General features: G+C 43.3%; 1 protein-coding gene across 1 annotated transcript; it reads left to right on the top strand.

The window, feature by feature from the left end:
* The first annotated feature begins 5 nt into the window (after window positions 1-5).
* Window positions 6-25,637, top strand: CLIC4 (chloride intracellular channel 4). Its single transcript, XM_015649358.2, has 6 exons — window positions 6-190; window positions 13,934-14,043; window positions 18,659-18,784; window positions 19,582-19,688; window positions 20,864-21,045; window positions 21,780-25,637. The coding sequence occupies exons 1-6, from the start codon at window positions 119-121 to the stop codon at window positions 21,942-21,944; spliced, it is 762 nt and encodes a 253-aa protein (XP_015504844.1). The 5' UTR covers window positions 6-118; the 3' UTR covers window positions 21,945-25,637.
* The last annotated feature ends 1,394 nt before the right edge of the window (window positions 25,638-27,031 follow it).

Below are 27,031 nucleotides of genomic sequence, written 5' to 3'. Positions count from 1 at the left end.
CGCGGGGCGGGGCCGCTCTCAGTCGCGCGCAGGGCGGGTGAGGGGAGCGGAGCGGCGTCGCCGTCCCGGCTGTGGCAGCGGCGGGCGAGGCGGGGCAGGGGCTGCAGCAGCGAGAGCAATGGCGCTGTCCGTGCCGGTCAACGGGCTGAAGGAAAGCGACAAGGAGCCCGTCATCGAGCTCTTCGTCAAGGTACGGCCGAGAGGAGGCAAAGGAGGGGAGGTGGGGCGGGGGGAGTCTCGTCCCGTCTGGGCGCCGAGCGCGCGCGCGCCGCGACCGTTGGGCGCTCCCCCCCCCCCTTCCTCCCTCCGCTTTCCCGCCCGGGGGGCTCCGGGTCCCCTCACGGCTTCCCTGCGGACCCCGCTCCCAGCGGAGCCCGCTCCCCGCCCGGGGAGCCCCTCGGAGCTCCCCCCGAGCACCCCTCGGGAGCGGCGGGCTCCCCTCGGGGCGGCTCCCGGCGCGGTGCGGGCACAAAAGCGGAGCCGAGGGCGTGTGCCCGGCGCCGGGAGGGAGTGCGGGAGCCGCGGTGAGTCAGAGAGCGCAGATGAAGCGGCCGATAGCGCCGGCGGACCGTAAGCAAAGTCACTTTTTTTGGGGCGAAAAGTGCGGCCCGGGTGCGTTTTGCTGGAAGATTCTCCGACCGGAGCAGAAGGTGCCGAGGGTGCGGGGCAGCACCGCGGGCAGCGCTGGCACAAGGGAAGAAGCGAGCGCCACAATGGATCGCCCTCACTCGGCATTGTGTGCCCGGCAAGGCGCAGGGAGGCGGCAAAAAAAGGCAGCAAAAGCACGAGTTGCTCCTCGCTCCCCGCCCCAAAAGTCTACTTTTTATGACGGGAAGCGCATATGTAAAGTAACACCGGGTTTTTATCCAAACTAGAAGAATGAGCATGTGTTGTGCTGCCCTTATCTGGTAAAGATACCATATGGTATCTCCACATGTTTTGCATTCATTTATTGCTGTATGATGCAATATTTTGCATCCTCCGGGGCTCTGGTGATGCAGCATCTTACTTTTACTTCATATCAAAAGTAGCACCAATTACTCCGTGCAATCTTCTCCTTCTGTGTTTAAACGTCCTTTAATGAAAGCCTCTGCCCAAAAGTATTTAAATTCTTCAGATGAAGTTTCTTCCAATTGCAGTAAGAAAATCAGATCTCTTCATCTGGGAACTTGGGAATTGCTTTGTATAAAAACAACGATGACGAACATGAAAATTTCCAGCTAAAGCTTTGAAAATAAGTTATTAAATATAGATTTTATTTCTTAAATGATACTCTAAAAGTGTTGAATTTTTCCTCTTTTCATACTTAATATCAAGAGGCAGTAACGGGACCCAGGGAGATCATTGCAGTGGAGGATTCCATTCCTGATTTTGGTCAGAATATTTAGGCTCTTAGTGTAGAGGTTAGAACTTTCAACTACAGCAATTAAGTTACACATTACTTTGAATTATTTACAGCAGTGGATCTTTAATATAAGATGCCGATTTATCTTCATCTATCTAAAGTTTGTCAGCTGATTTTTCTTATTTTTAAACAAACTTGAGCAGTGATTGATGGCAGAATGATTTGGGGGCAGAGGAAAATCAGCATTGTGGGTGTGTTTAAAGAGGGTATTTCATGCATGAGGAGTGGCATGGAAGAAGCTGTAAAAATAGTTTTGAGAGAGACGAGTTCATTCTGATTAAATCAGAATTGGACCAATAAAGCTGTGAGATTATATGAAAGGGGGAAATCAGGGAATTTTTCTGTCCTTTTCAGTTGAAATTTCTTTATTGGCATGGGTTTAAGAAGGCTAAATTTGGGGTTATCAGTGAGGATTTTTTTTCCTTAAGGAAACCTTTTTCCATTGTTATGGATGACTGCTGCACACTGAGCACTCTCTGCCCTAAGGATAAAGTTCACGTTAAAAAAAGTTATTTTTTCCACCTTTCACCATGGTCTTCAGGTAAAGGACAACCCCCAGCCCACAGACCAAAACTGTTGTTTCACCTGGGTGTTGCTGCCTGTCCCACACTTTATTGAAGTTGTTGAGGATTACCAGGACAGCGTTTTTGTAAAGCAAATAAAATCTCATTTTCTGAGTCATTTAGATGCTCTCTTCAGAAACTGCTAGCAGAATATATTTATTGAAGACATCCAGCAGCGTCTGTCTAGAGGAGCTCTAAATTTGGATTTTAGTGTTTATTTTTTTCCTCTGTGAACAGGACGCTCACTTGCAGTTTTTCCAAGCACTTGTGGGTGCAATTTAGAAAAAAAAAAAAAAATCAAATTACTGAGAGTTTCTCCACGCAGATAATCACTTTTCAGGCCGTGTCTGGGATCTACCTGTGCCCTGTTAGCCAGGGAAGCTCTTCAGGTGGAGGTAGTGGAAAAAGTTCTGGACCAAACTCGAGCTCTCAGCCCAACTCCCGCAGCCCAGGGGCGGTGACTGCATGACCTGAGCACAAAGGATTGTAGCAGCCAGACTTGAGATGAAACAAAGGTAGGGATTAAAGCTTGAGAAACAAACCTGTGAAGCAGGAGAAAGGGGCTGGCTGTGTGCCCAAACCGTGGGGTTTGAGCCTTATTAAATTGTGATCAGTAAGAAAATAGGATGGGCACGGCGTGGGGAGGAGCACACACACACAGAGCTGGGTTCAGTTCAGAATTACTCGGTCAAGGTGTTGTCACCAGCACATTGATATGGTTTTTTTCCACAAGACAATGTATCAATCTGCTGTAACTTGTATTTTCCTAGTCTGTGAGAACTCCGTGCACTATTAGGGTTCTTAGGTAAGAAGATCTGTTACAGAATCTGGTTCTTGGTGTTACAATGAAAACTTTCAGCACTTTTTTATTCCAGAGCTGGTGGGCTGCCTGTGGTCTCTTTTAAACCAAGTGTAAATATTTTCTGAGTCTTTTCTCTTGAGAGCTGATTAGGACAAAACCAGTGATGTATTTGATTTCATTTAGTTTCCTCGTCTGTTCCATGTTTTATTAACGAGGGAGGCTTCCATTGTCTAACAGGAATATTTTATGTGCCCTAGTGGCATTTCAGAGCAGTGAAGACTGCATTGTGGTGAATGTGCTCAGAGAAACTTGAGCTCTGGGATTTGAGTGCAGCTCAGACAGGTCACTTGGAATAATAGATGTGCTTTAGTCGATGGTGTGAAGAATTTTATTGTAAATAAAAAACGTGGTGAAGTGATTGGGTCAAATAGACCCACTCACCTGTGGAAAACACAGCACAGGTACAAAACTGCCTGTGCAGTTCCTGTAAGGGAGGATGGAGCTGCCAAAAGCTCAGCCCTGGGTGTTCTGGAGGGCACTCGGTGATTGCATCCTCTGCTAACACCGAGGTGAACAAGTTCAGTGTTAAAGGAAACAAACAGCAGACTCCACAAAGCAGACACAGTTGTGTATCTCTGCAGGCATGGCAGGGGTTGGAGCAGGGAACCAGTGAGCAACCCCTCTCCACTGAGTAACGTGTGTGTACTTGCTAATTAATCAGACCGTGGATTTCTGGCAGCTCTGAAATAAGACATCATTGCGAAATGGGGCACCTGTGTTGAAAATCAGAGTCTACTATCTATTTACCTTTGAATTGTCTGTCAGTACAAAAGAAAAAAACTGCAATTTTACATTTAATAAATATCCCACTCTGAAACACTCCCAGTGATTGTAGCAGAAGCTTGTCTCTGTTTTTGTGTATCTGAACTGAACAGAGGTTTGGCAGGTGAACTGTTTGTCTTCCGGGCTCGGGGTCTGTTTTGTTCAGTGCAATGCTGGGGCTGAGGCAGGAAAGGGATGTGAGCATCTCCAGCAGCAGCAGCAGCAGCTCCACAGGATGGATTTGTGTGGATTCAGGTCTGCCTTTGTCTCCCCCTGTGCTCATTCCCTTACGTAAGCTCTGCTGTGGCACTCTGCAGCTCTGTAGCTTTATATATTGGTTTATAACAAACCATCCCTGAGCTTGTCATCAATTTTTAGGTTTTTTTCACCCACCAAGTAGCTGTACAATTTAAAGGCACATCAGTACAAGGAAATAACAGGATTGGAGACATGCAGTGCTGCTTCTCAGAGATAGTCTTGGCAGGGTTATTGCTTGATAATCTTATTAGATAAGTCTCCTCCTTATGCACCAGATCATCCTTGGAGGGTTTGATGTAACCTCAGCAGCTGAGAACCTCCTCAGCCAGCCTTTGATATGTGTTTGGTGTAGACAGCAAAATGTCATGTGAGGGTTATTGGGAGTGTTGTAAAGGAGCCCTTTGTAAACTGAGGTGTAACCATTTAGTTATATCCTGTGCTCAGTGGGCATAAATCAGGCCTTTTCCTTCTCTGGCCAGCAAACTGTAATTCCTGTAAATTCTGCCTGGGAAAGTCCTCACAGCCAGAAACATCCTCAGCTTTTTCATCTGAGTCTGCTTGGTGATACAGGGACTGCTGCTCTTGGTACAGAGTTGTTTAAAAGTACAGAGATTGTCTCAAGTGTAAATGTTAATTTTCTTTTTTTTTATTTTTTTATTTTTTTGCAAATCATTGGTAAGTAAGCTTAAAACCTCCTGGCAATCATTTCTAGAGGGATTACACAGATGAGTTAGCTTTCCTTCAGTCAGGAATTGCTTCTGAGTAATGGTTGTATTCCCTGGCATCTCATCTCCCCTTCCCAGTAATTAACATCCAGACAGCTCTGATTGTCAGGAGAACTCGTGTTTGACTTTGCAGCTGAAATGTGCCTTAACACTCAGTCACTTTTCCTCCTTTCCCCTCAGAGGGATCTAAATACTGTGTGAATTGCCAGATTTGAGCCCAGGCTGAGGGCTGGGCTGGATGGCCACAGGCAGTGGTGCTGGTGAGTCACTCCCTCCGTGGGACACACGCCATGGACACATTCCTGCAACACAGATCCTGCTACAAAACACAAATCTGTCCTCAGTTTTCCCAGCTGGCATTTCTCAGGCTGTGCATTGAGGGCTTGAAGGAAAAGCCTGTGTGTCACAGCACACTCTGAGGGGCAAACTTTAGGGCCTGGAGGCTGTCAAAAGTCAGGGATAAAGGAACACTGAGCATCAGACCTTGTCCTGATGTTTGTGTGCCAGGGTGAGTGTGCAGTGATGAGCTCACCAAGCAGGGAAGGACAGCATTCTTGTGAAAAATGTATAAAGAGAGTGGGATCCTCTTTAAACAGAGTTTTGTGTGGAAATAAAGATACTTGATTGTTGAGAAGTAACGAGATAGGAGAAATCCTTACATCAGCTTAGGGAGTGGGTGGGTGGGAGGCCCTGCTAATCTGGCAGTGGGCAGCACTGGGACAGGATTAGCATGCTGAGAAGTTGGAAATCATCCCCCTCCCAGCCTGGAGTGACTCATGGCACTGTCTGGTCCTTCCATGGCTATCCTGACCTCATCTTGGGCATGGAAAGAGTTCTTTATTTGAGGAGCAAGCCTGTCTTGGAATGGGCAGAGCAGAGAAGTCGTTGGTTCCCTGGATGTGGATTTTTGAAGGCTGAGTTGTCTCTTCCAGAAATCTGTGCTTGGAAGAATCTAATTGGGGAATTCCTTGAACTCCAAGCTAAACAGTAAGCTGTGTACTCTCAGAAGTGACTGTTGGACTCTGAAGTTTGATTTTTTTAAAGTGTTCATTAGCTCAAAGGGACAAAAAAAAGCGCCCTGGACTGTTATTTTCTCACCAGTGTGTGTTCAGATTGTGTTTAAATGAAACATTTCTTGTGATGTGACAAACACAAGGCCTGCAAGCTTTTGTAACAGTGCCTGCATCAATCCCAGCTCCTGGCCAGGCTGGACATACCACTTAAAAATCCACAAGAATGACTGGTTAACTGTACTTGGCAGTGATTGGATTTGTTGCCTTGTTTTGGTAGATGTTCTCTTTTCCCAGTGAACTGAGCAGTGCAATTCTGTAAAGCCTGAACTGGACAGTGTGGGAGAAAACAAGGTGGTTTTTGTCTGCCAGGGGAGGCACTTAGTTTGTCTAAGACAACAAAATTTAATTAAGGTGGTGGTTGGTTGCAAATTGATGGTTCATGGAAAAATAGTTTACATCTGTGTTTGTTATCCATCTAATTTGATTTTTATCTTCAAAGTTCTTGGTAAATGACCTGTAACAAACAGCTTATTGTCCTAATCAGGTTTGAGGATTTTTTTTCCCTGCATATTCTTCAGTGTGGAATTATATAATTTTAGTCTTAGAATAGATGCCAGGTGCTCCCTTGTGGTATTAAGAGTTTGTGCATATTTTAACAGTGAAAACACCCAAACTCAAAATTATTATGTTGTCTTCACAGGGGTTTCAATAGAGGTCTGACTTCAGGAGCTTTAAATCCTTTATTTAGAATATTTTTTTCTCTAAAGAAAAAAATAACAGTTGATTTTTTTAAAACTTGCTTTGAGTAGTTTGGGGTTTTTAATTCAGGTCAAACACATTTGTGGCACAATCTGGATTTTTAGGGTGTTTACTTCTGTTGAAGTGAAAAACCTAAGTTAAACTGTTAATTACAAACATCTTTGTGTGGGAATTCTCTGGGAGTTCAGGCTTATTCCTTGTATTGTTGGCCAGACAAAGGGCAAGGAACTTACCCGAGGAAAGGAAATGACTGAGTTCTGCACACTGAATCTCCATATTAGGTATAAACTAAATATAGGAGTGTAATCCAGGAGTGAAGTCATATCTGTATATTTTCCCGAGAAGAGCTAATGGGATCAGTCACTGCTACTGGACCAGCCCCAGAGTTTTTTGCTCTCTTGGAACTTTACTATTTTGGCTGGACTTTACTGCTCTGTCCTTTGGAGAGCTGCTTTTCTGAAATACAGGAAATAGATTTTTTTTTTTTTACGTGGGTTTCATCTAAAAATAAAATCAAAGCAAGCCTAAGGAGATTTCTGCAGCCTTTCAGGGTGTTGCTTTAGGTGTCCTGGTGAGACACGGTGTTCTGGAGCTCAGGGAAATAAGGACACATCCCAGAGGAGAAACTGATCCCATGTCCCAGGGGAGGAGGAATTCAGGGAGGTGCCTTTTACCTGGGCATTGTTTGTGTTGGAGACAGAGCAATCCTTCCCCAAACCCTTCATTCTGAAACAGAAACTCCAGCCCCACTCTTGGCCTCAGATAATATTTCTACCTTAAGGTTCTGAACATGCTGCTAGCAAGGGAACAGGTTCAGGACTGCAAAGGCTTCTGAGAGGCTGCTGAGAATTTGGGGAGTCTGTCTTCACTGACACCTTTCTGTGGGCACTGCTGCACATGTGGTTTTAGCTGCACATCCTGTGTTTTAGCAGGCTTAGAAGCTGCTAGCTGGTGCCTTTTGGGCTGGGATTTTTGACATTAAACTCCTCTGGGTTTTGTTGCTCCTGGGAGGGTTCAGCCCAAGTCAGCTGGGCTGGAATGACCTGGAGGAGGAGGAGGAGCAGCCCAGAGTGAAGCTGGAGCAGCTCTTGGTTGTTCTCTCTGCTCATCTGCCCAGCCCCTGGCTCATCTCCCTCTAAATGAGGTTATAAAATACCACAAACACAGCTCTGTCTTTTCCTGTGCCTCGGAAGTGATGCACAGTCAGAGGTTTATTTGAAGAACTCTGAAATGCCACAGATCCAGATTTGACTTGATTCTTCTGAGCCCCAATGACAGAATTTGCAGTTCTTTCCTCTTTGGTGCTTCATGATTTGGTGGGGGAGGTTTGGAAATGGATCTTTTGGGCTGTAGCCAAGGCACACACTGTACTTCAACAAATTTAATAAGTCCAGGGAGAGAGAATCACTGTCATGAACAATTCCTGCTCTAGGTTTTTGTGCTAGAGACCCAAAGGCAACTTTCAGGCAGTGTAAGAGAAACCCTCAGTGCTGCAGAGTTGATTGTCTGCTTACAGTTTCCTACCAGGATATTGCAATATGATGTTGATATGTTCCCCAGCACATTTTAATCAGTGTGGCCCTCTGATCTTACTGGGTTTATTCAATATGAGCTCTCTGTTCAAGGTATTGCCACAGCAGAGATGCCAGGCTTGTGCCATTAGTGAATAATTGGATTTTCCTGTGCCAGGGCAGGAAGTGTCTGTCCTGAGTCTGTCCACAATAAACCCAGGGGTTTGTGTTCCTGTCATTAAGCTCATTTCTTCGCTGAAGAAAATGGTGATTTGTATTTAAAGCAGGTTTGGGACTCTCCATCTGATTCTCCCAAAGGATGCGCATGGAATTATTTCTGTTCTCCAAAGGACTAGAAGCACTTAATTAAATTCTGCTGAGCTGTGAATTTACTTCCACACATCATGAGAATCCCACAGCATTTTCCAAAACTTTTCAGTGAGAATTAGGCAGCAATGAGCAGTTGCAGGACAAAACTGCTAATTATTTTCTTGGGAACAGCATCAGAGGGCTAAAAATAGCATCATCCCAACATGGTCAGTGGCTGTTGCAGTCCAGTGTGTGACACATTGGGGACTTATCAGAAAGGTAATGACTGGAGAGGCAGCTTGGATAGGCTGACAAACATTCCTTTCCCTGCTGAAAGGGCCAGATCTCAAATAAATGCAGGGACTTGAGTTAATTATTTTGAAGTATTTTGTGAGTTTAAAGGAATTTCAGCTGAAGTGGAACTTGGGTTGGTTACAAATGGTGATAGGGGCCATGAGAGGCAGTGGTAACTCAGGTTGGTTTTGCCCTGGGTGTGTTAATGTCAGTCAGCATATAGCAAATATACACTAATTATCTTGGGCTAATTCTCTTAGAGAATTCCAGGTGTGAGCACTGACCTGATGCTTTTTGTTATCCATTTTCCTATGCTTTTCTCAAAGGAATGACTATTTAAAGTAGCAGTGATGGCCTAACTTGTTCAGTAGTGCTAAATTTGGCCAGGGTGTGGTGGTTGTGACTTGAGAGTTTACTTTCACACAAATTAAAAATTCACTTTCTAAAGGCACTTCTGATATCCTGAACCCTTTGCAGGATATGCTGTTGGTTTTTTCTTCCTAATTCCCTCCTTTCCTGGTTTTGTTCATCGTGGCAGGGAAGTTCTTTGGGCTCTCAGCCCCGTTTTTGTGGCAGCCCTGTGTTGAAATGCTCTGTCCATGTGTGCTCTGCCTGGTGGCACAAGGAAAAGCTTTGCCCTGGAGGTTGTGGCCCCAGCTGTGCCCTGTCCTGGAGAGGCAGAGGTGGCAGGAGGAAGTGTCCCTGTCACTCAGCCCTCTGATTAAATCTGGTTCTACCGGATTCAGGGCCTGACTCTGCCTTGCTCCCTGACCTGTTCCTCCCCTAGAAACACAAACCTCCTCCCTTCTCAAACTGCAGGTCTGGGAGGGTGAACACTATTCCAGATAAGCCTTTCCAGCCCTGCACCTCCCCACCTTGACACTCGTTTTGCTCTTTGAACAAGAGGAAAATAACAATATTCATCAATATTTGAGCCACTTTAAGGTCTGCTTTGGTTTGCAGAGTGAGAGTGTGCACAGAGCATCCCTGAGGCTCATCCAGCCACTGCCTGAGCACAGGGAGCACGTGGAATAATGGCACTGTGGGGAGTACTTGTTACATCGATTATTACACCTTCCAAGGGTGTAATTCTTTACATCTGACCTGAAAACACCCTCAATCAGCACCACGGAATTCTGTCTGTTCAGCTTGGCAAGATAAAGGTCCAAAGGATTTCACCCTTTTCAGACCCTTTTCACGTGTGGCACATCAAACCACTCCTGTATCCTCTCATCCTTTATCTCAGACCTTGGAATTGCTGCAGGTTTTTCACTTGAATCGCCTTGTTAGCTCACCTTAAACCATTTCCTCTCAAAACAGTAATCCTTAAAGGATTATTATTAATTACTCAGTTTTGGAATGAACCTACTGCTCATTAAACATGCAAAATTGATTGTTATCTGCTGGTTTGAGGCAATGGCTTTGCATCATGCTGGGTTGCTCATGCAGTTTTCTCAGCAGCTTTGGTTTTCATTGTTAGAACTCAAGACCTATTTGAAGATTACTGAGTTCAGAATTTGAAGATATTCTCTCATTTCTTTTCATTTCCCCCCAATCTGTTTATTGGCTGGAACATTATTCTTCCAGGCTTTGCAGATTTCCTCCTTGGGGCAGAGGAGATTTCCTTGGTGCTGCAGTCAGATGGATCCAGTAGTTGTCTTTGGTGAAAAGTATTCTGTGAGATGCTTCTAAAATATCTTTATCCCTCTTCACCTGAAGTTCTTTTACCACTTCTGGTATGTCAGATTTGGGAGAAATTCCCTTGAGAGTTTTGGATAATTAAGAAATGCTCTTCTGGTGTTCTGCCCTTTTATTTTAGTTTTGCAGGCAGACACTGAGCTGTATTACATTGCTCATCAGATGCACTTTGACTTTATTATTTCTCTTTGGGAAACCTGTAGTGGGCTCTTTTTAACTGGTTCATATTTGAAACAATTTTGCAGAAATCTTTGGGACCAAGGATTTCTTGAATTCTCAGATCTGTGCTGTATAAGAAGGGTTCTGTGCCCTTTTAATGTTTCTTTGCTTGTCTGGCTTTTTGTTAGTCTTGCAATAAACTTCAGCACTCCCTTGCTAAGGTAAATCCACACAGGTTCTTGTGTCAGCACTCAGGTTAATTTTTATGCAGCTGTAAAGACAAACATTTCACAATTTAAATGGATTTTTTTTCTTTCCTTTAGCTTGTTCAGCCACTCAAACAGATGTTTGATTACTTGTACTCTCTGGGGTTTTGTTTTTGTGGAAAAACAGTCTCATCTGAATGAAATCACTGTTCAGAAAAGGGAGGAGGTGGCTTCTGAGCTAAGCTCAGACTTGCAGACACTGGGATAAGTAGATTTTTAGGGTTTTTCCCTTTCCAAAGGGAATTTCACTGTGGCTGTGATAAAGCAGGCTGATTTCTCAATGAACAGCTGATCTGTGTTACTGCCTTGTAACCCTCCCATTCTTGTTTGAACTTCCTTTCTTATTTAATGTTTCTTTAAAAATAGCTTTATTTGTTTTCACAGAACACTGTGGAGCAGTGCTCTGGCGGGGTGTGTGCTCTGCTCTCCCTGTGCCACGTCTTACAATTAACAAGGTCCTTTTTGCCACCTTTTCAGAAGCTTTTTGAATTCAATTCAGTTTGTAGAGGGTAACAGACAAGTGAAAAATTCCATATTTCCTTGTTGTGTGAGAGTTGTGGCACTTTTCCTCTGTCTGGTCCTAATCCCAAACTCACAATTACAACTGAAAACCTGAAATTCAGTGAAATGAGAGATATGGTGAGGTTTTTGAATACATATCCTTCAGTGGATGATGGTAGAATTGGAAATCAGCCCTAACTGCAGGCAGTTTGGCATTAGTAATATTACTGGTAATAAAGATTTTTAGACTGATTTAAAAAGGGATTTGAAAGAAAACCCAAAGCTTCTCGGTATAAAATGACTATAAACTTGTTAAATAACAAATAACCTATGCTGAGGTTAGTGCAAAGAAGTCAACATTTAATATTTGCTTTATTCTGATGGTGATGAGGCTCAGACACTGGAATTTTATGGCCTGAATTCAAGACAAGGTGATGACAAGCAACAACAAGTTATTCTGTGATTAGGATTAGGTTATACCCTGCATGACAAAAATCGTGTCAGCTTTCAGAATATTCTTGTAATATGTAAAGTTTAGATTTTACTGCCAGCACACACTGCACAAACACTCTGTTCTAACACAGAAAATCAAAGCCAGGAGTGACTCTTGCAGGAGCATCCACCAAATGCTGCCCCTCGGAAGAGAATCCAGAGCTGTTCCTGAGGAGGGGCTGGAGCATCAAACACAGAGCCACAAAATGGGCCTCTCAGGCAAACAGTTACAGAGCAGAATTCCTTGGCTCCAGAGCACTGGAGCCAAAGTTTCTTGGCATTCTGTGTGCATTCCTTTTCCAGTATGTGCTCAGAATAACTCGGGACTTTTTGGAGCAGAAGTGGGACAAACGTTTGCAGACAGAAAAGTCTGGGCTCCGTTTGAGCTGTTGGGCTTTGGGAGTGCATCAGGGTTTGTTCATAGCACTGAGTGTTATTGGGCTCTAATCCCCTCTGCTGGCTCAAATAATCCAAAAAGCCTGCCTTAAACTACAGCACATGCTGTTGGTTGGCTGTTGACTTTGAGTGTTGCACTTGTGTTGGGAGAGAGGGAAATTTGGGGATAATTAAATGCATTTGACCTTTTTTGGTCACTTTGAGTTTTGCTTAGGAGGATGGATCTTAATGAAAGCCACAGGTCAGTGCTATACCCAAAATTTTAAATGACTTTTTGTGCAGTTCCATGATTTTAAAGTAGCTTTGGTTTGGATTCCAGTGGATCAAGTAAAGTTTAATGGGGTGGGGGTTTCAGCCTGTGCTGTTATTGCAGTGTAAATCAGGCTTTGCTTGAAATTTGAAGACTCAGATCAGTTCTGAGTCAAAGGATTATTTCTGCTTCAAAGCATGAATTACTCTGGGCAGTACAAAACATGTATTTTCCTTAGATGGGATGCAGTGTTGTGTTTTTCAATCCCTTTTTTTCCTAAGGTAGATCAGATCTGACACATGCCAACAGAAAAAGCAGATGAATATAAATCCATAATTCACCTGTAGGAAATGGCAGTTCCAGTGTAAACACAGGGATCTAACTCTGGTGGGAATTGCTGATGTGATGGCTTAAATATTAACATGTTTTCCTTTTTCTGGATGCTTCTAGAATTCAGTCTCCTGAGCAGACACATAGCAGAGTTTAAGACAATCCATTAACAATAATCTGCTGCAAGTTTGACTCTACAATCCAAAGACAAAGTGGGCAATTTATAATTTATGGCAGAAAGACAACTTCCTTTTCCTTTCAAGTCTTCAATAATGACACTAATAAAGGTTTGAAGAAAACTGTATCTACAGCCAGGCCTTTGGAAACCCTGACAGGAGGGACACTTGCAGAAATTAGTCCATTAGCTGTAGGAACATTAATTAATTTATAAATCCTAAAGAAACTCAGCTGTATCTTCAAAGGCCCCATGACTTTGCAAAAACAGCATTCTGACAGTTTCACTGAAAAACTTTCTCTTTTCCTGGGCTTTGAAGATTCTGCTGTTACTCTTCTTAACTTGCAAAGTCTTTCTGAATTCTTCTCACTAAAGGATTGGCCAGGCTTTGAGAATTGCACTGATGAAAATCACTCTTGGAAGGACTCTAATAATAATAATAATAATGAGGAGAAGAAGAAGAAAAATCATCTAATATAAAGCTAATATCAGGATAATCTGATATATATGGCTGCTCTAAGTAGTTCTAAGTTCTCAGAGGATTGAATTTTATAACAAAGGTTTCCAGTGCCTCATTCTAGCCCAGTAAAAACTAAAATTTTCCAACTCAGCAATACATCCTTCATTGTCAGAGAGATGATGAGATGTGTGCTATCACTGGGGAGCTCGCTGCTGCTTTCTAATGGGCCTTTGTTGTGCTAGGACAAAGACTGATTGATAAATTGCCTATAAAAAGTGGCTTTGGGATATTATTTAATTGTCAGTGAAGTCTCTATGTACTCACAGTTATGTCTTTCCTCACAACACCTGCAGTACAATCAATTCTCAGTTCCTGGCTGCACTTGGCTCCCTGGAGCACTGCACAGGGAGAGATAGAAGCACTGAACTGGAAGATGACTCCAATTAATTAGCTATGCCTTGGAGAAGAAAGAAAAAAAAGAATAATAAAGAGCAAAGAACAGCATTGACACTGGAAAACTGCCATCAGAAGGTGTGGCTGCTCAGAGGAGGATGTTCAGCTGCAGCATTGTCAGTGGCAAAGATAACTGAAATATTGTTCTATACAGGTTTTGAGCTTTTAGAGGACATGACAAACAAAAAACTTGACAAATGTGGCCATTTCAGTTGTACTGAGTGTGTGTTTACCTCCAGATGTTGCAGTGTTTGTGAGATGGCCCAGATTGATGCTCTGTTCTGTCCTGCAGGCTGGCAGTGATGGAGAGAGCATAGGAAACTGTCCCTTCTCCCAGAGGCTCTTCATGATCCTGTGGCTGAAGGGGGTCGTGTTCAGTGTCACAACAGTGGACCTGAAGAGGTAAGAAATCCTTCATTTATTGGGCCAGCAAGAGTTCAGCACCTTTGGTGGAACAAAGCTTTGGCCAGAGCTTTTATGGCCAAATTATATTTCTGAAATTAAAATCTGTCCTAATGAGTGACTGAGGAAACTTGGGTGTAAATGGTGCATTTATTGATGGTTTAACAAAAATAATGGGTCTGGTAAGTTCTCCTGAATTTGTTCAGTGATGCTCTTCTGTAAAACTCACACAGAGTCTTTTATAACTGAATATTGACTTTTTCTTTAATTTCACATCAAGATCCCCTAAATGGGGGACAGATGGAAATTTTTAATCAACCACCCTCTGGTGAAATCTCCAGTGATGAATAATTGTCACAAACCATGTGCAGCCTCCTCCTTTTCTTTTTAAGATTATTTTAGTTATTGTGCAATAATAATGAAAATACCTGCCCATGAGGTAAATCCAAGTGAAATGGGCAGGAATAAAATGTGAAATATTCTACCTTTGTTCAGTGGCAGCCAGATAAGTCATGATGCTGTCACCTAAATTGCAGCTGCTCTATGAAATGAGTACCTTGGTGGCTAAAAACAGTGAGGAGTGAATGCAGGAGTCTTAATTTCCTCAGGCTGGCCATTCTTTTTTATGAAAGTGCTAAATTCAGCAGGGGCCTTGTGTTTGCTTTGGGTGTGAAGTCATGTTTTCCCAGCACTGATGGAAAACTCTGTTGGTCACAGCTCTGCAGAGAGGGGAGGCTGCCAGTGCCTCCAAACCTGAATTTCAGGAATAAAGCCAAGAGAAACAAAGTGTTCTGCACTGAATCCAACCTAGAAGGGAGAAATCACCCTGCTGGACTTAACCTCTTGTGATTTTTTTTGAGGGAGGTGACTTGTTTGGGTTTAAAAAATCACTGAAGTTGCTGCTTCAGTGCTGGCAAGGAGTGTTAAAGACTTCCTTGTGTGGTGAGGGGCAGAAAGCAGCTTTTGTCAGCTCTGGGTGCATTTGGAGCTGCTCAAAGAGCCTTTTTCTGGCCAGTGTGGGATTTCCCTGCAAATATTGGTGCTGCCAGCCCCATCAACCAAATGTGTCACATCTTCCACCGAGCCCTGCCTGTGGTTTGTGCAGATTCAGGAGCAGAACTTTTCCTTGTGGGCTGTTGGAAGTTTGGGATTTCCTTTTTCCTTTAATGATGGGCTTGTTTAAACCCATTGCAGTTACTGGGGTGGGCAGGAGGAGGTGGACAGAGATATTTTAGGCTTGGAAGGTTTTTTTACTGCTGAACCAGTTTAGATATCATTAAAATGCCAAATATTCCTGATGAATTGGCTTTATTTTGTGTCCCCTTGGCAACTTGGAGTTAATTGGATGGGGGAATGGGATGTAAGACTAACTTTTAGCATCTAAATTGGTTGCAGATGTTTAAAGTTGACCTTCCTTACACAGGGAAAGCTTTCTTTCCGTTTTTTTGTTGGTTTTTTTTTTCTGTTGAGGAGGGGAAAACACAAAATAAGTGCAAAATTAAAGATCTGCAGGGGAAGAGGTCAAATAAACCACCTTTGTGTTGTGCACTGAAGGGGTTCTCTGGGAAAGAAAACAAAGGACCACTGAAGCTAATTCAGGTTGGAATAGATATTGATACAAACTAAATTCCTTTTAGATTTTATTTAGATGTCCATAAATACAATTTGAACACTGTGGGTTGTTCAATATCCAGTGGCAGAGTGGTGCAGCTCATCCAGCCAAGTGCTTAATAGGAAAATTTTGATATCAGATGGCTCTGTTTTCCCTTGTTATCACTACCAGAATGATAAGAGATGTTAGGTGGTGCCTTAATATTGCCACAAGAGACTGCTTTTATGAGCACATTATTCAATCCAAATGATCTCCTCTGCTCTTTGTTCCTGTTAGACACAAACTCAAAGAGCAGAGCAGGAACTGTTTCAAACAACTGAATTTATTTTGTTGGCCCAAACCAGAAAAAAAGGCTTTGCCTGCCTTTGCCTCATAACATCAGTGCTGCACACACCAGCAAGGCCAGTGCTGTCTGTTTGTGAGATGAAAAGGTCATGGTTGGGTACAAAAGTTCACAAGTGAGGGACTTGGGACACAGGAAAATCTGAGCCTGCCGTGTGTTTTCCCCTGCAGAGCTGCCCTGTGCTAACAAAGGCACATTCTGAAGTTCTCAGCACACAGAACATGAACACAGGCAGAGGAGGAGGGCAGTCCCACCCTCTGCAAGGAATCAGCCATTTCTTCCCTCTCTTTGGGCACACAGAGGCTTCATTCTTCCCTTCTGGGCAGCAGCATTTCAGTGCTCCCAGCTCTGGCTTGTTCTGCAGTGCACAAACCATTTGTGGGGCTTGGAACAACACTCAGGGCCAGCTTGCCTTCAGCTGACTGCTCAAATCCTGTTTGAAGCATCCTCAGTTGGAGTTTTTGCAGTTTCTTTGACAGGCAAAGCTTCAATAACAATATGAAATATTAAAATTAACTATTAAAGACCACCCAGAGGTGGATCCAGCTTTAACAGTGTGAAATACAGCTGAGGAACTGGGGTTTTAGCATTGGCTTTTTCCCATGTTACTCTTCAGATCCTCATTGCAGTTTTTGTGTCATTTATAAATCTATTCCATTTGGGGGCTGGATTTTGTCTGCTCTACAAGAAATAATTTGCATGCTAATTACTATTCTGGTTTGTGGCAAAGCCATGAGGTGTTTACACCTTAACTCTGGGGGTAGTGATGGCCACATAATTAATGTGGCCCTGCCTCCAAAACCCCTGGTAAACGTTGGGGTAGGCACAAACCATCTTGGAATTATTTGGAGTGGTTACAGAAGGATTTTTTTTTTTATTGTTTGGGTTTGGTTTGTTTTTTAAGCTCTCCAGCTTTGTCTCTGAAGTAAAACTTCTCTGTTACTTTAATTGCCTTCTTGTTTGCCTGTTAAGGGAATTTGTACTCTGAGCCTTTTAAGGCTGTTCCTGTGTGTTTGTGCTCCAAGGGCTGTGCTAAAGCAGGGCTTGTTTAAAATCTCCTGGCAGGAGCAGCAAACTGGAAGTCAAACCCTGAATTATGTTTGGGTCTGGGCTGTGGGATCTTAATCTCTGCTTTCTTTCTCTTGAAGGATGCAGGTGGTGTGACTGGATGAGTAAAGTGCTCTGAGATGCACTCTGGTTCTTTGGAAACCTTTTTTTTGGTTAGTTCTTTGGAATGATCTGGTTTAGAGCTAAAGTTTTCCTTTGATAGTATCCCTGCAGATCCGGTGGTCTTGCCCCTGTTTGTTTTTAAAATAACATTCCTTCTGAGGAATTTTATCTGGCCAACATGGGGAACTGGAAGGGAGCCACGACAACTTCCTGTAATTGTTGGGAGTTACAAAGCTGTATTTAAATGAAGTGTTAAGCTCCTTAAAGCATTACTTGATGAGAGATTTTAAATCCTAAAAGTGAGAGAATGGTGGCAACTCTTAGTGAGAAATAACTTCTTGGAAGCTTAAAAATTGAAAAGAGTTAAATTCTTGTATTTATAAGGTTTAAAGCAGGGTGTGGAATATTCTAAAGTATGAAAATCACTTTTCTCATTCACACTTTGGCTCTATGAAAGGGCAGCAGCGGGCAGGACATGAAATTCTGGCAGGGGTTCTTAATTTTGTAAGAAATGGAAAACAAGATAGACTTGTAAGCTGGGCTCAGTTTAGAGTCCAGCTGCTCTCCCTGAGCTTTCTCATGCTGCCCTGCAGGACTGGGTTTGTGCATGTTGCCACTTTATTTTCCCTGTCTGGTGTTGTCAGGAGGATTTCTTGAACTGCAGTTCCAGTTTCCAGTAAATCCAGTTCCTGCATGCCTGGAGCTGGCTCAGGAACGTGGCCACGCTGGACAAGGCTCAGTCCCTCTTCAGGTCCAGCCTGGATTTGTCCAAGCAGAATCCAAGGAGCAGCTTTTCCTTGGCAGAGATTTCAGCTGGGCCAGCGTTTGTTGTTGCTGGGCCAGCAGGAGGTGGTGGCCAGGCTGCTCTGCTCTGCCTGAGGGAGATATTAGTTAGAAATAGAGTTAGAAATGGCTGAGTATTTCAGCTTTTTGCTGTTTTTCTCATGTCTAATCCTAATGTGGGGATTCCTCTCCCAGGTGAGCTGCTCTTGTTTGTAACAACCCTTTTTTTACTGGAAACTAAAGAATAATTTTAAACACAATGTTCAATCATCCAGCCTGCCTGGAACCAAACTCCCTGGGCACATAATAAATGGTTTATACACTGGGCTGTATCAGAGCTGCCTCTTTCCAGAGCAGCTCTGTGTGAGGGGGGAGGATTAACACAGATTATGCTATATATAAACTGTTCTGTAGGGAAAGAGGGAGAGTGTTTGTGTGGTGTGTGTATAGATATCCCTCTTCCAGTCAGCATTGTATTGATTTGAGAGTAAACACAGCCAGAGGTAGGAGGAAATTGTTTTAAACTGTTTTAAATTAATTGTAAGCAAGTGTATTCAAAAGGTTTAGTTGTAAACTCACTTTTTAGCAAGAAAACCGGTAGTGTCTACTAAAAACTGAGGATGTGAAAACCTCAGCAGTGCTTTTGTGGTTGTAGCAATGAAATTTTGTCCCCTGCTTACTTTTTATGGGTTTGCATCTCACCCCAGGAAACCAGCAGACCTTCAGAATCTGGCTCCAGGCACTCACCCACCCTTCATCACATACAATGGGGAAGTGAGAACAGATGTGAACAAGATTGAAGAGTTCCTGGAAGATGTTCTGGCCCCACCCAAGTAAGTGTTAAACTGATAATTTGTCACCTCAGATAGGCACAGTTCTCACAGGGGATTTCTGCCCTAATTAAGATGTTCTTCAGCATCAATAAACTGAAGACTTAGAAGTTATTCTTGCTTATCATACCTCCCTCTTCTCAGCTCCCTCATCTTTATATCAAAAGCTGTTTTCTTTCAAAGATTATTTTTAAATTATCCTTTGTATACCCTGGTCATCCCTTCTGCACTTTCAAGCCCTTCCTTTTGGTGACAGGCACATTTGTATCCAAATAATGTGAATGAGGATGAGTCTGCTGTACAAAACCTAGACCTAAACCACAGTGAGAATGTTTTAATGTGTTCAAACTTTCTCCAGACTCTTGGCTTTCTACTCCTCAGCTGGCAGGCAGATCTAGACACTGCCTTTAACAGACTGAACTGTTTTGTCTTTCTAGCATGGCAAAACTTCAGGCTTTTAAGATGTGGAGTCCATAATTGTCTGATGTTAATGGAAATGGAAAACCTGTGTTTTGCTTACAGGTGCATGGTGTGCCTCCTTGGCAGCACTGGATTAAGGGAGTTCTGGTGGCCCTGGGCTGCCTCAGACACTCTGCTTGTACCAAATGTCTGATTCAGAAAGCAGGAATGTGCTTTGGAGTCCCTCTGGAAAGTTTAAAAACCTTAGTGGGTGATGCTTCGCTCCAGAACCAAATCTGGAAAAGGATAATTAGTAACAAAGTGCCATTTTGGGTTTGTTAATAGATAATGAGCACCATTCTGCTAAATGTGCTGTGGATGTGCTCCTTGCTGCTTTTCAGGTACCTGAAACTCTCACCAAAGCATCCAGAATCCAACACTGCTGGAATGGATATATTTGCCAAATTTTCTGCATATATCAAGAACTCTAGACCAGAAGCTAATGAAGGTGGGTCACTGGGGGGACAGAGCTCTCCTGCTTCCACTGCCTCGTGTTTTTCAGAGCAGCTTTGTGGGAAGTGTCTCCCTGACAGATTTAGCTGCATGTGACACTTGAGAGTCTCATGAATGAAAATCTTATTTAAGTTTAATGTCAAAGATTTCAACATTTCAAAGAGATCTTCAGTTCAATCAGAATTTCAGTGGGGTGTGCATGGTTTGTAAATATCCCTGGCATTGGCTCTTTGTGCACTCAAAACCCTTGAATGAAGGATAAATATTTCAACACCCAGAAGCAAATTTCAGGCAGAGTTTGTGTCATGCCCCAGTGGTTGAATTTCTGTGCACCTCCTGCACAGAAATTATTTCACCTCTCTAGGACTGAGGGCTCCCATTCACAGTTCTGAGCTAAGCTTAGTTTGTGTCATTTTCATTAAAGGATTAAAACCTTTCTGTGTGGAGGGAAAACAGGAGATTCCACATGAGGGATCAATAAGAAGTAAAGAACTCACAGCTGGACCTTTAAGTAGTTCAGTACAAATCAATTTTGTCCTCAGAGTACTTAGAGGGAAAACCAAACTCAGGGAATCAGCATTTCAAAGGGAGAGATGCAAAGTATTTGTAAATAAATGTAAACTTTGCACAATAAATAATTGGAAATAAATGGGGATTTGATGGGATGTGCTGCCCTCTGCTGCTGCATTCCATAAACCTGCTGTTGCATTCCATATCCTGCACCAGCCTGGGTGCTCTGGGTTTGCTCAGGGCTGTTTGCTGAGCATGTGACATTAAACAGATTATGTTTAAATGTATATAAACCCCATCATAGCTTAATTCTAATCAGTTTAAGCCAGTTAGGCACAGTCTTAAGAAACTGACATAAGCCACTTTTTAAACCAAAAATAAACCCTTGTGGACAGTCTTACAGTATTTTAAATTAGTGCAAACTCCTGTATTAGCCAGCTTTTAAATAACCTGCATTTGTGGGATATTTGAAGAGATTCTGGTCCAGCTGCAGTGTTCTGGTGAGCACAGAGGCAGCTCCAGCAGTGCTCTGACCACAAAAACTGACCAAAAGTTTCAAATCCTTCAGTGTTTCTGGGTAGCACAGGGATGTGGGGTTTGTATTTCAGATCTACCAATCTCAGTTTAATATTTGTTTTGGAATGATCCCTCCCTGCACAGCCTTAGAACGTGGCCTCTTGAAAACGCTGCAGAAGCTGGATGAGTACCTGAACTCCCCTCTCCCTGATGAGATCGATGAGAACAGCCTGGACGATGTCACAGTCTCCACCCGCAAATTCCTGGATGGCAACGAGATGACCTTGGCCGACTGCAACCTGCTGCCCAAACTGCACATTGTCAAGGTAAAACCTGGGGGGTTTCAGGGGAAAATGCAGCAGGAAATAGCTCTGGGTTGTGACATTCCTGAGCCCAGCTGATTTCAGCTGTTAGCACCTGAAACCGTGCAAGGTTTGAGTCATTCCCAAGGGCTCTGAGCACTGGAGCTCAGTGCAGGTGTGAAGCAGGATTAGGATGAGGATTTGGATGGCAGGAGCCAAACCCTATTTCCCTGCCCTGACCCCCGTGGTCTCAGGGAGCTGCAGAGCTCACAAGAAGGAGGAAGGTGAAGAGCAGGTGATGGCTGAAGTGTCTGCTCACTTCTGCCAAGGAAACTGCTCCAGAACAAAGTAAATACACAGAGGCAAATAAAGGGATTGTGGAAAAAAAACAAAACCAAGTTGGAATCTTGGAAGAGGCACCCTGAGGCAACCACAGGAGCACAGATGTGCCCACATCAGTGTGGTTTGGTTGCTCTCCCTGCCTGCAGTGACCTGTGTCAGTTCTGTACTGCAGATGGAGCCACAGGCTCAGTTTCTGCCTCCCTGGGTGAGGAAAACCCCAAAGGGAGCGAGGCAGGAACAGCCCTGAGGAACAGCCAGGGCCAGGAGCATCCCCCAGGAACAGCCTCTGGAAACTTCAGGAGTCATTCCAAACGTCCAAGCTGAAAAAATAACCTCACAAGAGAGTGAGTGACCAGGGCTGGAAAAAATATTTTAAGTTAAGAACATAAATTCATAACGTAATCCTTTCATTCCAGGTGGTGGCCAGAAAATACCGCAACTTTGAGATTCCCAAGGAGATGACAGGGATCTGGAGATACCTGACAAATGCTTACAGCAGGGATGAGTTCACCAACACCTGTCCTGGAGACAAGGAGATTGAAATAGCTTACAGTGATGTAGCCAAGAGACTCACCAAGTAATCAGCACTTGCGAAGGGTGACGTCCTGCATAGCCCGTAACAACGCTTCTAACAGACTGCTCTTTTCATATCAAATAGCAATTGTTTTTTTGCATGAACTCCCAGTTACTCCAAGTCACGGTGGATAGACCAGGTACAGTAATTACCTAAAGTTTGCAGACTTTAATTACAGGTTTTTCCTGACCTCCTCTCCCAGCCTTTGAATATGATCGATGCAGTCGTGTTCCCGTTGCACTGGGGTGACTCTGGATTCTTCAGTGTCAAGGCTTGTCTTGCCCCTGCTGCTTTTCTCTGTAAACATTTGGTCCATGATTTGTCCAGGAATTGGTTTAGGATCCTGTCTCACTGTATGGTACAAGGAATATTTATGTATTTTGGAATTTATTGCTTTTCCAGAAGATCTGTACACAGCTGTCATACCTGTGACACACTGAACTGTACCTGCTTGTCTATCCTATTTACATAGAGAAGGGAACTTAGTATCCAAAAGAGCCATTTGCAAAATATTTGGCAATGTTTTGTTGGTTTCTTTTGTTGTATTTTTTTTTTTTTTAAATCTCTTGGATTTGAAGTCACAGTAATGGTTGAGAATGGACTCAACGTGAACCTTGGATTTGGATGACCTCAGCTTCAGGGAAGTTTGAATCCAGGCTTGAGAGCTGGGGCAGGAAGCTCAAAGCTCAGAGTTTTGATGTTTATTGTGTCTTCAGGAGCTTGAGGAGATTTAAACACCTGCATTGTCTGAATTTTGAGTTGCAGCAAACAAATAATTGTCAGGATTTACCATCAGGAAACAGCAGAGCTGGAAGCTGCTCTCTGTTCACCTGAAGAATTGCAAGTGGCTTTCTTTTTGGTAGTTAAGAGCCTTTTTTGTTTTGTATAGGTCTTTTTGGTGATTTTTACTTAAAAATCTCTTCTGTCATAGCCCAAATCCATGGAAACTGTAGTGTCCTAACTCTGGGTGGGGAGTAGCAGTGCAATGATTAGTGATGCAAAATGGACTGAGAGCCATGAAATGGGAATTTTTTAATGCCCTTTCTTCCCTGAAGAAAGCTAAAGTGACCTTTAAAGAGAACATTTGCCTTAAATGATAGCAGAGTTTGTTTTTTTTTCCTGAAAGGAAATCTGGGAATTTTGTAAGGAAATGGTGGTGGAATTGAATTTATCCCAATTGTTTCTGTGCACCTGGACTGCAGTTTTGCATACTCATAATCATTGCACTACTAAAATCTTTTTACAGCAACACTGAGGAATAGCACTACAATTTTTTTAAAAGCAATTTTCAAATGTTTCTAAACCAGGGAATAGTTTTCTTGTTTAAAATTAATGGTTTTGATGCACGAAATAAACTGCTAGGTTATTTTTAAAAGACCATCATAAACAACTCCAAAGAATTCTAGACTTATATGCCTATTTTTTTGTAAAGATACTTTTATATTTAACTGATTTTAGAAGCTGGAAAGTGCTATTCCTGCTAGGTTGTTCTTGGAATATTTAACATTCTGCAATAACGTGGAAATGCTCACATAAACACTTTTATACACTAATTTTATTTTATTTTATTTTATTTTTTGGTAAGCACTGGCTTTCTAAAAGCAGCCTGACTTTTCTGAGCATCCTGCTTTTGCTACTTTATGTACCCCTGGAGTTAGCTCAACATAGAAGAGGTAAAGAACCTGATCCATATTTGTACACCTGGCTTGTGGTGCCTTGCCTTGCCTTCCTCGAGCTAGAATTCAATATAAAGGCACTTAGCAATCCTGTCACATCTCTTTCAAAGGCAACTCTCTTAGCTACATTTAATCCCCATTCTGAATTTTTACAGGAATGTTTAGGCACAGAGGGAAAATCCTGGGGAGCAAACCCAAACTGTAGCCCTTATTTAATAATTACTGTACTCTGATGTCACATTCCCCTCCTGAGCAAAGTTCCTCAGCCATAAGAACCCTCTGTAGGGCTTCAGTCTCTGCTACAACGTGACATCCAGAAAAAGGAATGACTTTTTTATTTAGAGAACAGCATTTTTAATGACACATAGGGTGAAAAAACCCCAAAGCCAACCCTCCTTGGTTCGGTGCTCTTTGCAGTCATAGAGTTCACAAAGCTGTAGGAAGCAAGTGTTTGTGGGCAGATCTTTAAGTTTTTAGCTCTGCTTTTAAAAAGAGATGAGGATGGCCCTTGGAAGTTGTGTTGATGGGGTTGTAGGAGTCAGGCTGTGCTCCCTTGCCCAGGGAATTATCCCTGGAGTGAGTGCAGGGCACCCACAGCCAGGAGCTGCTGGGGTGCTGCAAACAAACCTCCAGCTTCTTCTGGAGATAATCCATCCCCTCTGCTGCTCAGGCAGCCTGGAAACCATTCTGCTTCTCCCTCAGCACTCTAATTGTGTGTGAGAGCTGGTAAACACAGTTCAAGCTCTGGCTGTGACCACTGGGCTCCTTATCTGGGCTCGGTGGAGCCTTTCCCTCGGAGCTGGAATCCCAAGGAGCACCAGCTTGGCACTGGTACCTGTCCTGGCCGTCTCTTGGGTTTCCTGCTGCAGTTTTGTTGTGGCAGGAGCTGCCCCAGCCCCTCCTGGCTCGGGAGGGAGCAGCAATCTGGTGGAGAGGAGCAGCTCCCAGCTCTGTAGGTGATCCCTGCAGAGCAGCAGGGAGCGTCTGCTGTGGGCAGAGCACTTTCATCTGGCCCCAATCACCAGCTCCACACTAATTAAAAAAGCCCTTTCATAACTATGTAAATTCTTGACTTCTGTCAACTTGTTTACAATCTGATCTTTAAATGCATTTTTAATTTCATCAAACAGCAATTAATCTACCCCCTGTTTAAATTTAAAATGCTGCTTCTAGCCCCTTCTCCAATTTAAAAACAGCAGTTGCCCTTTCAAGTAGGCATTCCAGTTTGCAAGTATTAGCATGCTGAATAACTTACTTTATTCTCAAGCTGAAATATGCTTCAATTCACATTAAAACAGGTGACTTGTGTATTTCCTGAACACAAAGGGAAAATTCACCACCTGCACCCTGTTTTTGTGTGGGAGAAGAGATTATCTTAGGTGCATTATTATTTTATTTTTCCCTTTAACAAAGTTTTCCTTCTGCTGCCTGTTGAACAATGTGGATCAATTCCATCCCCTCCACAGCTTCCCTGGGTGTCCCACACGGGCAGCCCCAGCTTTCAGCTTCTCATTTTCCCATAAAATCTCTTTTTTTCTCCACACTGGGCATGTCCAAACTGATCAAGAGCTGCGTGATAAGGAGAGAGATGTAATCAAATTTTTATGCTAAAGCAGCAAATTAGCATTTGGTATCAAAGGAGCACAGAGAGGAATAAATGGGAGCTGCTGGAGCCAAAGGCAGCGATGCCTATCTGGGTGCAGAACAAAAAGTGGTGAAGTGCAGGCAGCTCTGAACACCTGAACACATCCAGGGAATGTTTTCAGAGGGCTGGCACCAAGTGACAAATGCTCCATCTGCCTCCCAAGCTGTGCCACCAACTCCTGCCTTTTGTTTCTGGAGGGGGTGGGAGCAGATGAGGGGATGGAGCCTCCCAAGACATCAAGGATTGGAGAAATACTTGAAGAGTTGATTCAATTTTGTTGTAGTTTGCTTATGTCTTTCACTTTCTGGAACATCTTTTACAGATATACCAGTATACTGCTGGCAGCTATTGTTAAATAAAATTATATTTTCACTACCAAGCAGATCTTTCTCTTATTTTCTGAAGATTTCATTCCAGGTGATGAGCTGAATTACACAACACAACTTATTAATAATTATATTCTCCATTTTTTTTTTTGGCCTTCAGCTTTAGGGGTTTTTCAGTGGTGATATCATTTAAGGCATCATCATTAAAAGTGTTATTTCTGACATTCTAACCAGCTGTGGTGCCTCTGAAAATTTAAACTTCCTTAAAATGAACACCAAGTTGAGAAATAATGGCTTTCCTCAGAAATTTCTTTAGGAGAAGTGAGATTTTTTTCAGATTTTCAGTGGAAAGAACAGATCTGAGTTGACTGTTTTTCTGTGGAATACAGGTTTTTTAGAGATGTGTGAGATTTGATTAAAAAGGCACCAAAAAAATATCTCAAGTTTGGTTCAACCTTATCCCCTGAGTGGCCATTTCAGGAGCTGAGATTGGGTCGATCCCATTACAGAATTCCTGGATTTCAGAGCTCCAGAAGAGTTTCTTTGCTGACTTTTGCTTTCAAATAAAATGCAGCAGCTCTGGCAGCACCAAAGGGTTTTAATCTCTCAGTGTTTTTCCAGGGCTGCCCAAAGCTGAGACTGAGCAAGTTTGGGTGGTGATGGCAACATTTAAAGCTAATCAGAGTCATGGAGGTGAATTAGTCAGGAGATAATTAATAAAAGCCTTAATTTCAGAGCACATCCAGAGCCTGGCCTATACCTGGGAGAGGGGAGCAGCTCCTGCACTGGGGTAAATTTGGGATGAGCTCCCCAAGCTGATGCTGGACGTTTTCCAGAGCTGGGAAAAGAGAACTCATGATTCTTTGACTCAAGAGAAGAACTGCTGTGTTCTTACCACTGGACAGGGAGATGAAAACAGTTACTAAACAAAGATCAAACATGTGAACTTTATAAATAAACAAACAAAATTGATGCTAAGGGACGTCTCAGCTCCTTTGCCTACGGCAAAGGGCTTGGCAGGACCTAGGGAATGACTTTGTCAGTTTGCACATGGAATTCTTATTTTCAAGAGGCTGATTAAAGTGATACTGCTCCTCTTAATGAGTCTGAAGGCAGCCCTGGTGAAAACATCCCTGTCCATGCACGGGGGAATGTGGGGGAGAGGAGAAATCATTTATGGGGCTGAGCTCTGGCTGCAGAGCACAGCAATGTTCTAAATCGAAATGATCCTCAGTGATTAAAAATGCTGATTGGGGCACTCAGCCTCTGTCTGGAGAGGTTTGAGAGGCTGCCAGGGAAGCAGGGAAGCTTTGATCTGTGCACTGCCAGCCCCTGGGAGATGGGACCTGGACCACGGGGTGGGACTGCTCAGTGTCTCACACAAACCTGCTGCTCGGGGTGGGAGCAGAACCAGCAGCAGACAGATTTTATTTGGAGTTTTCTTCCT

Source organism: Parus major, chromosome 23 (genome assembly GCF_001522545.3).
Source record: "Parus major isolate Abel chromosome 23, Parus_major1.1, whole genome shotgun sequence".
Classification (NCBI taxonomy): Eukaryota; Metazoa; Chordata; class Aves; order Passeriformes; family Paridae; genus Parus; species Parus major.
Note: the sequence above shows the minus strand (reverse complement) of the source record. Positions and strands in the feature narration are given on the sequence as shown.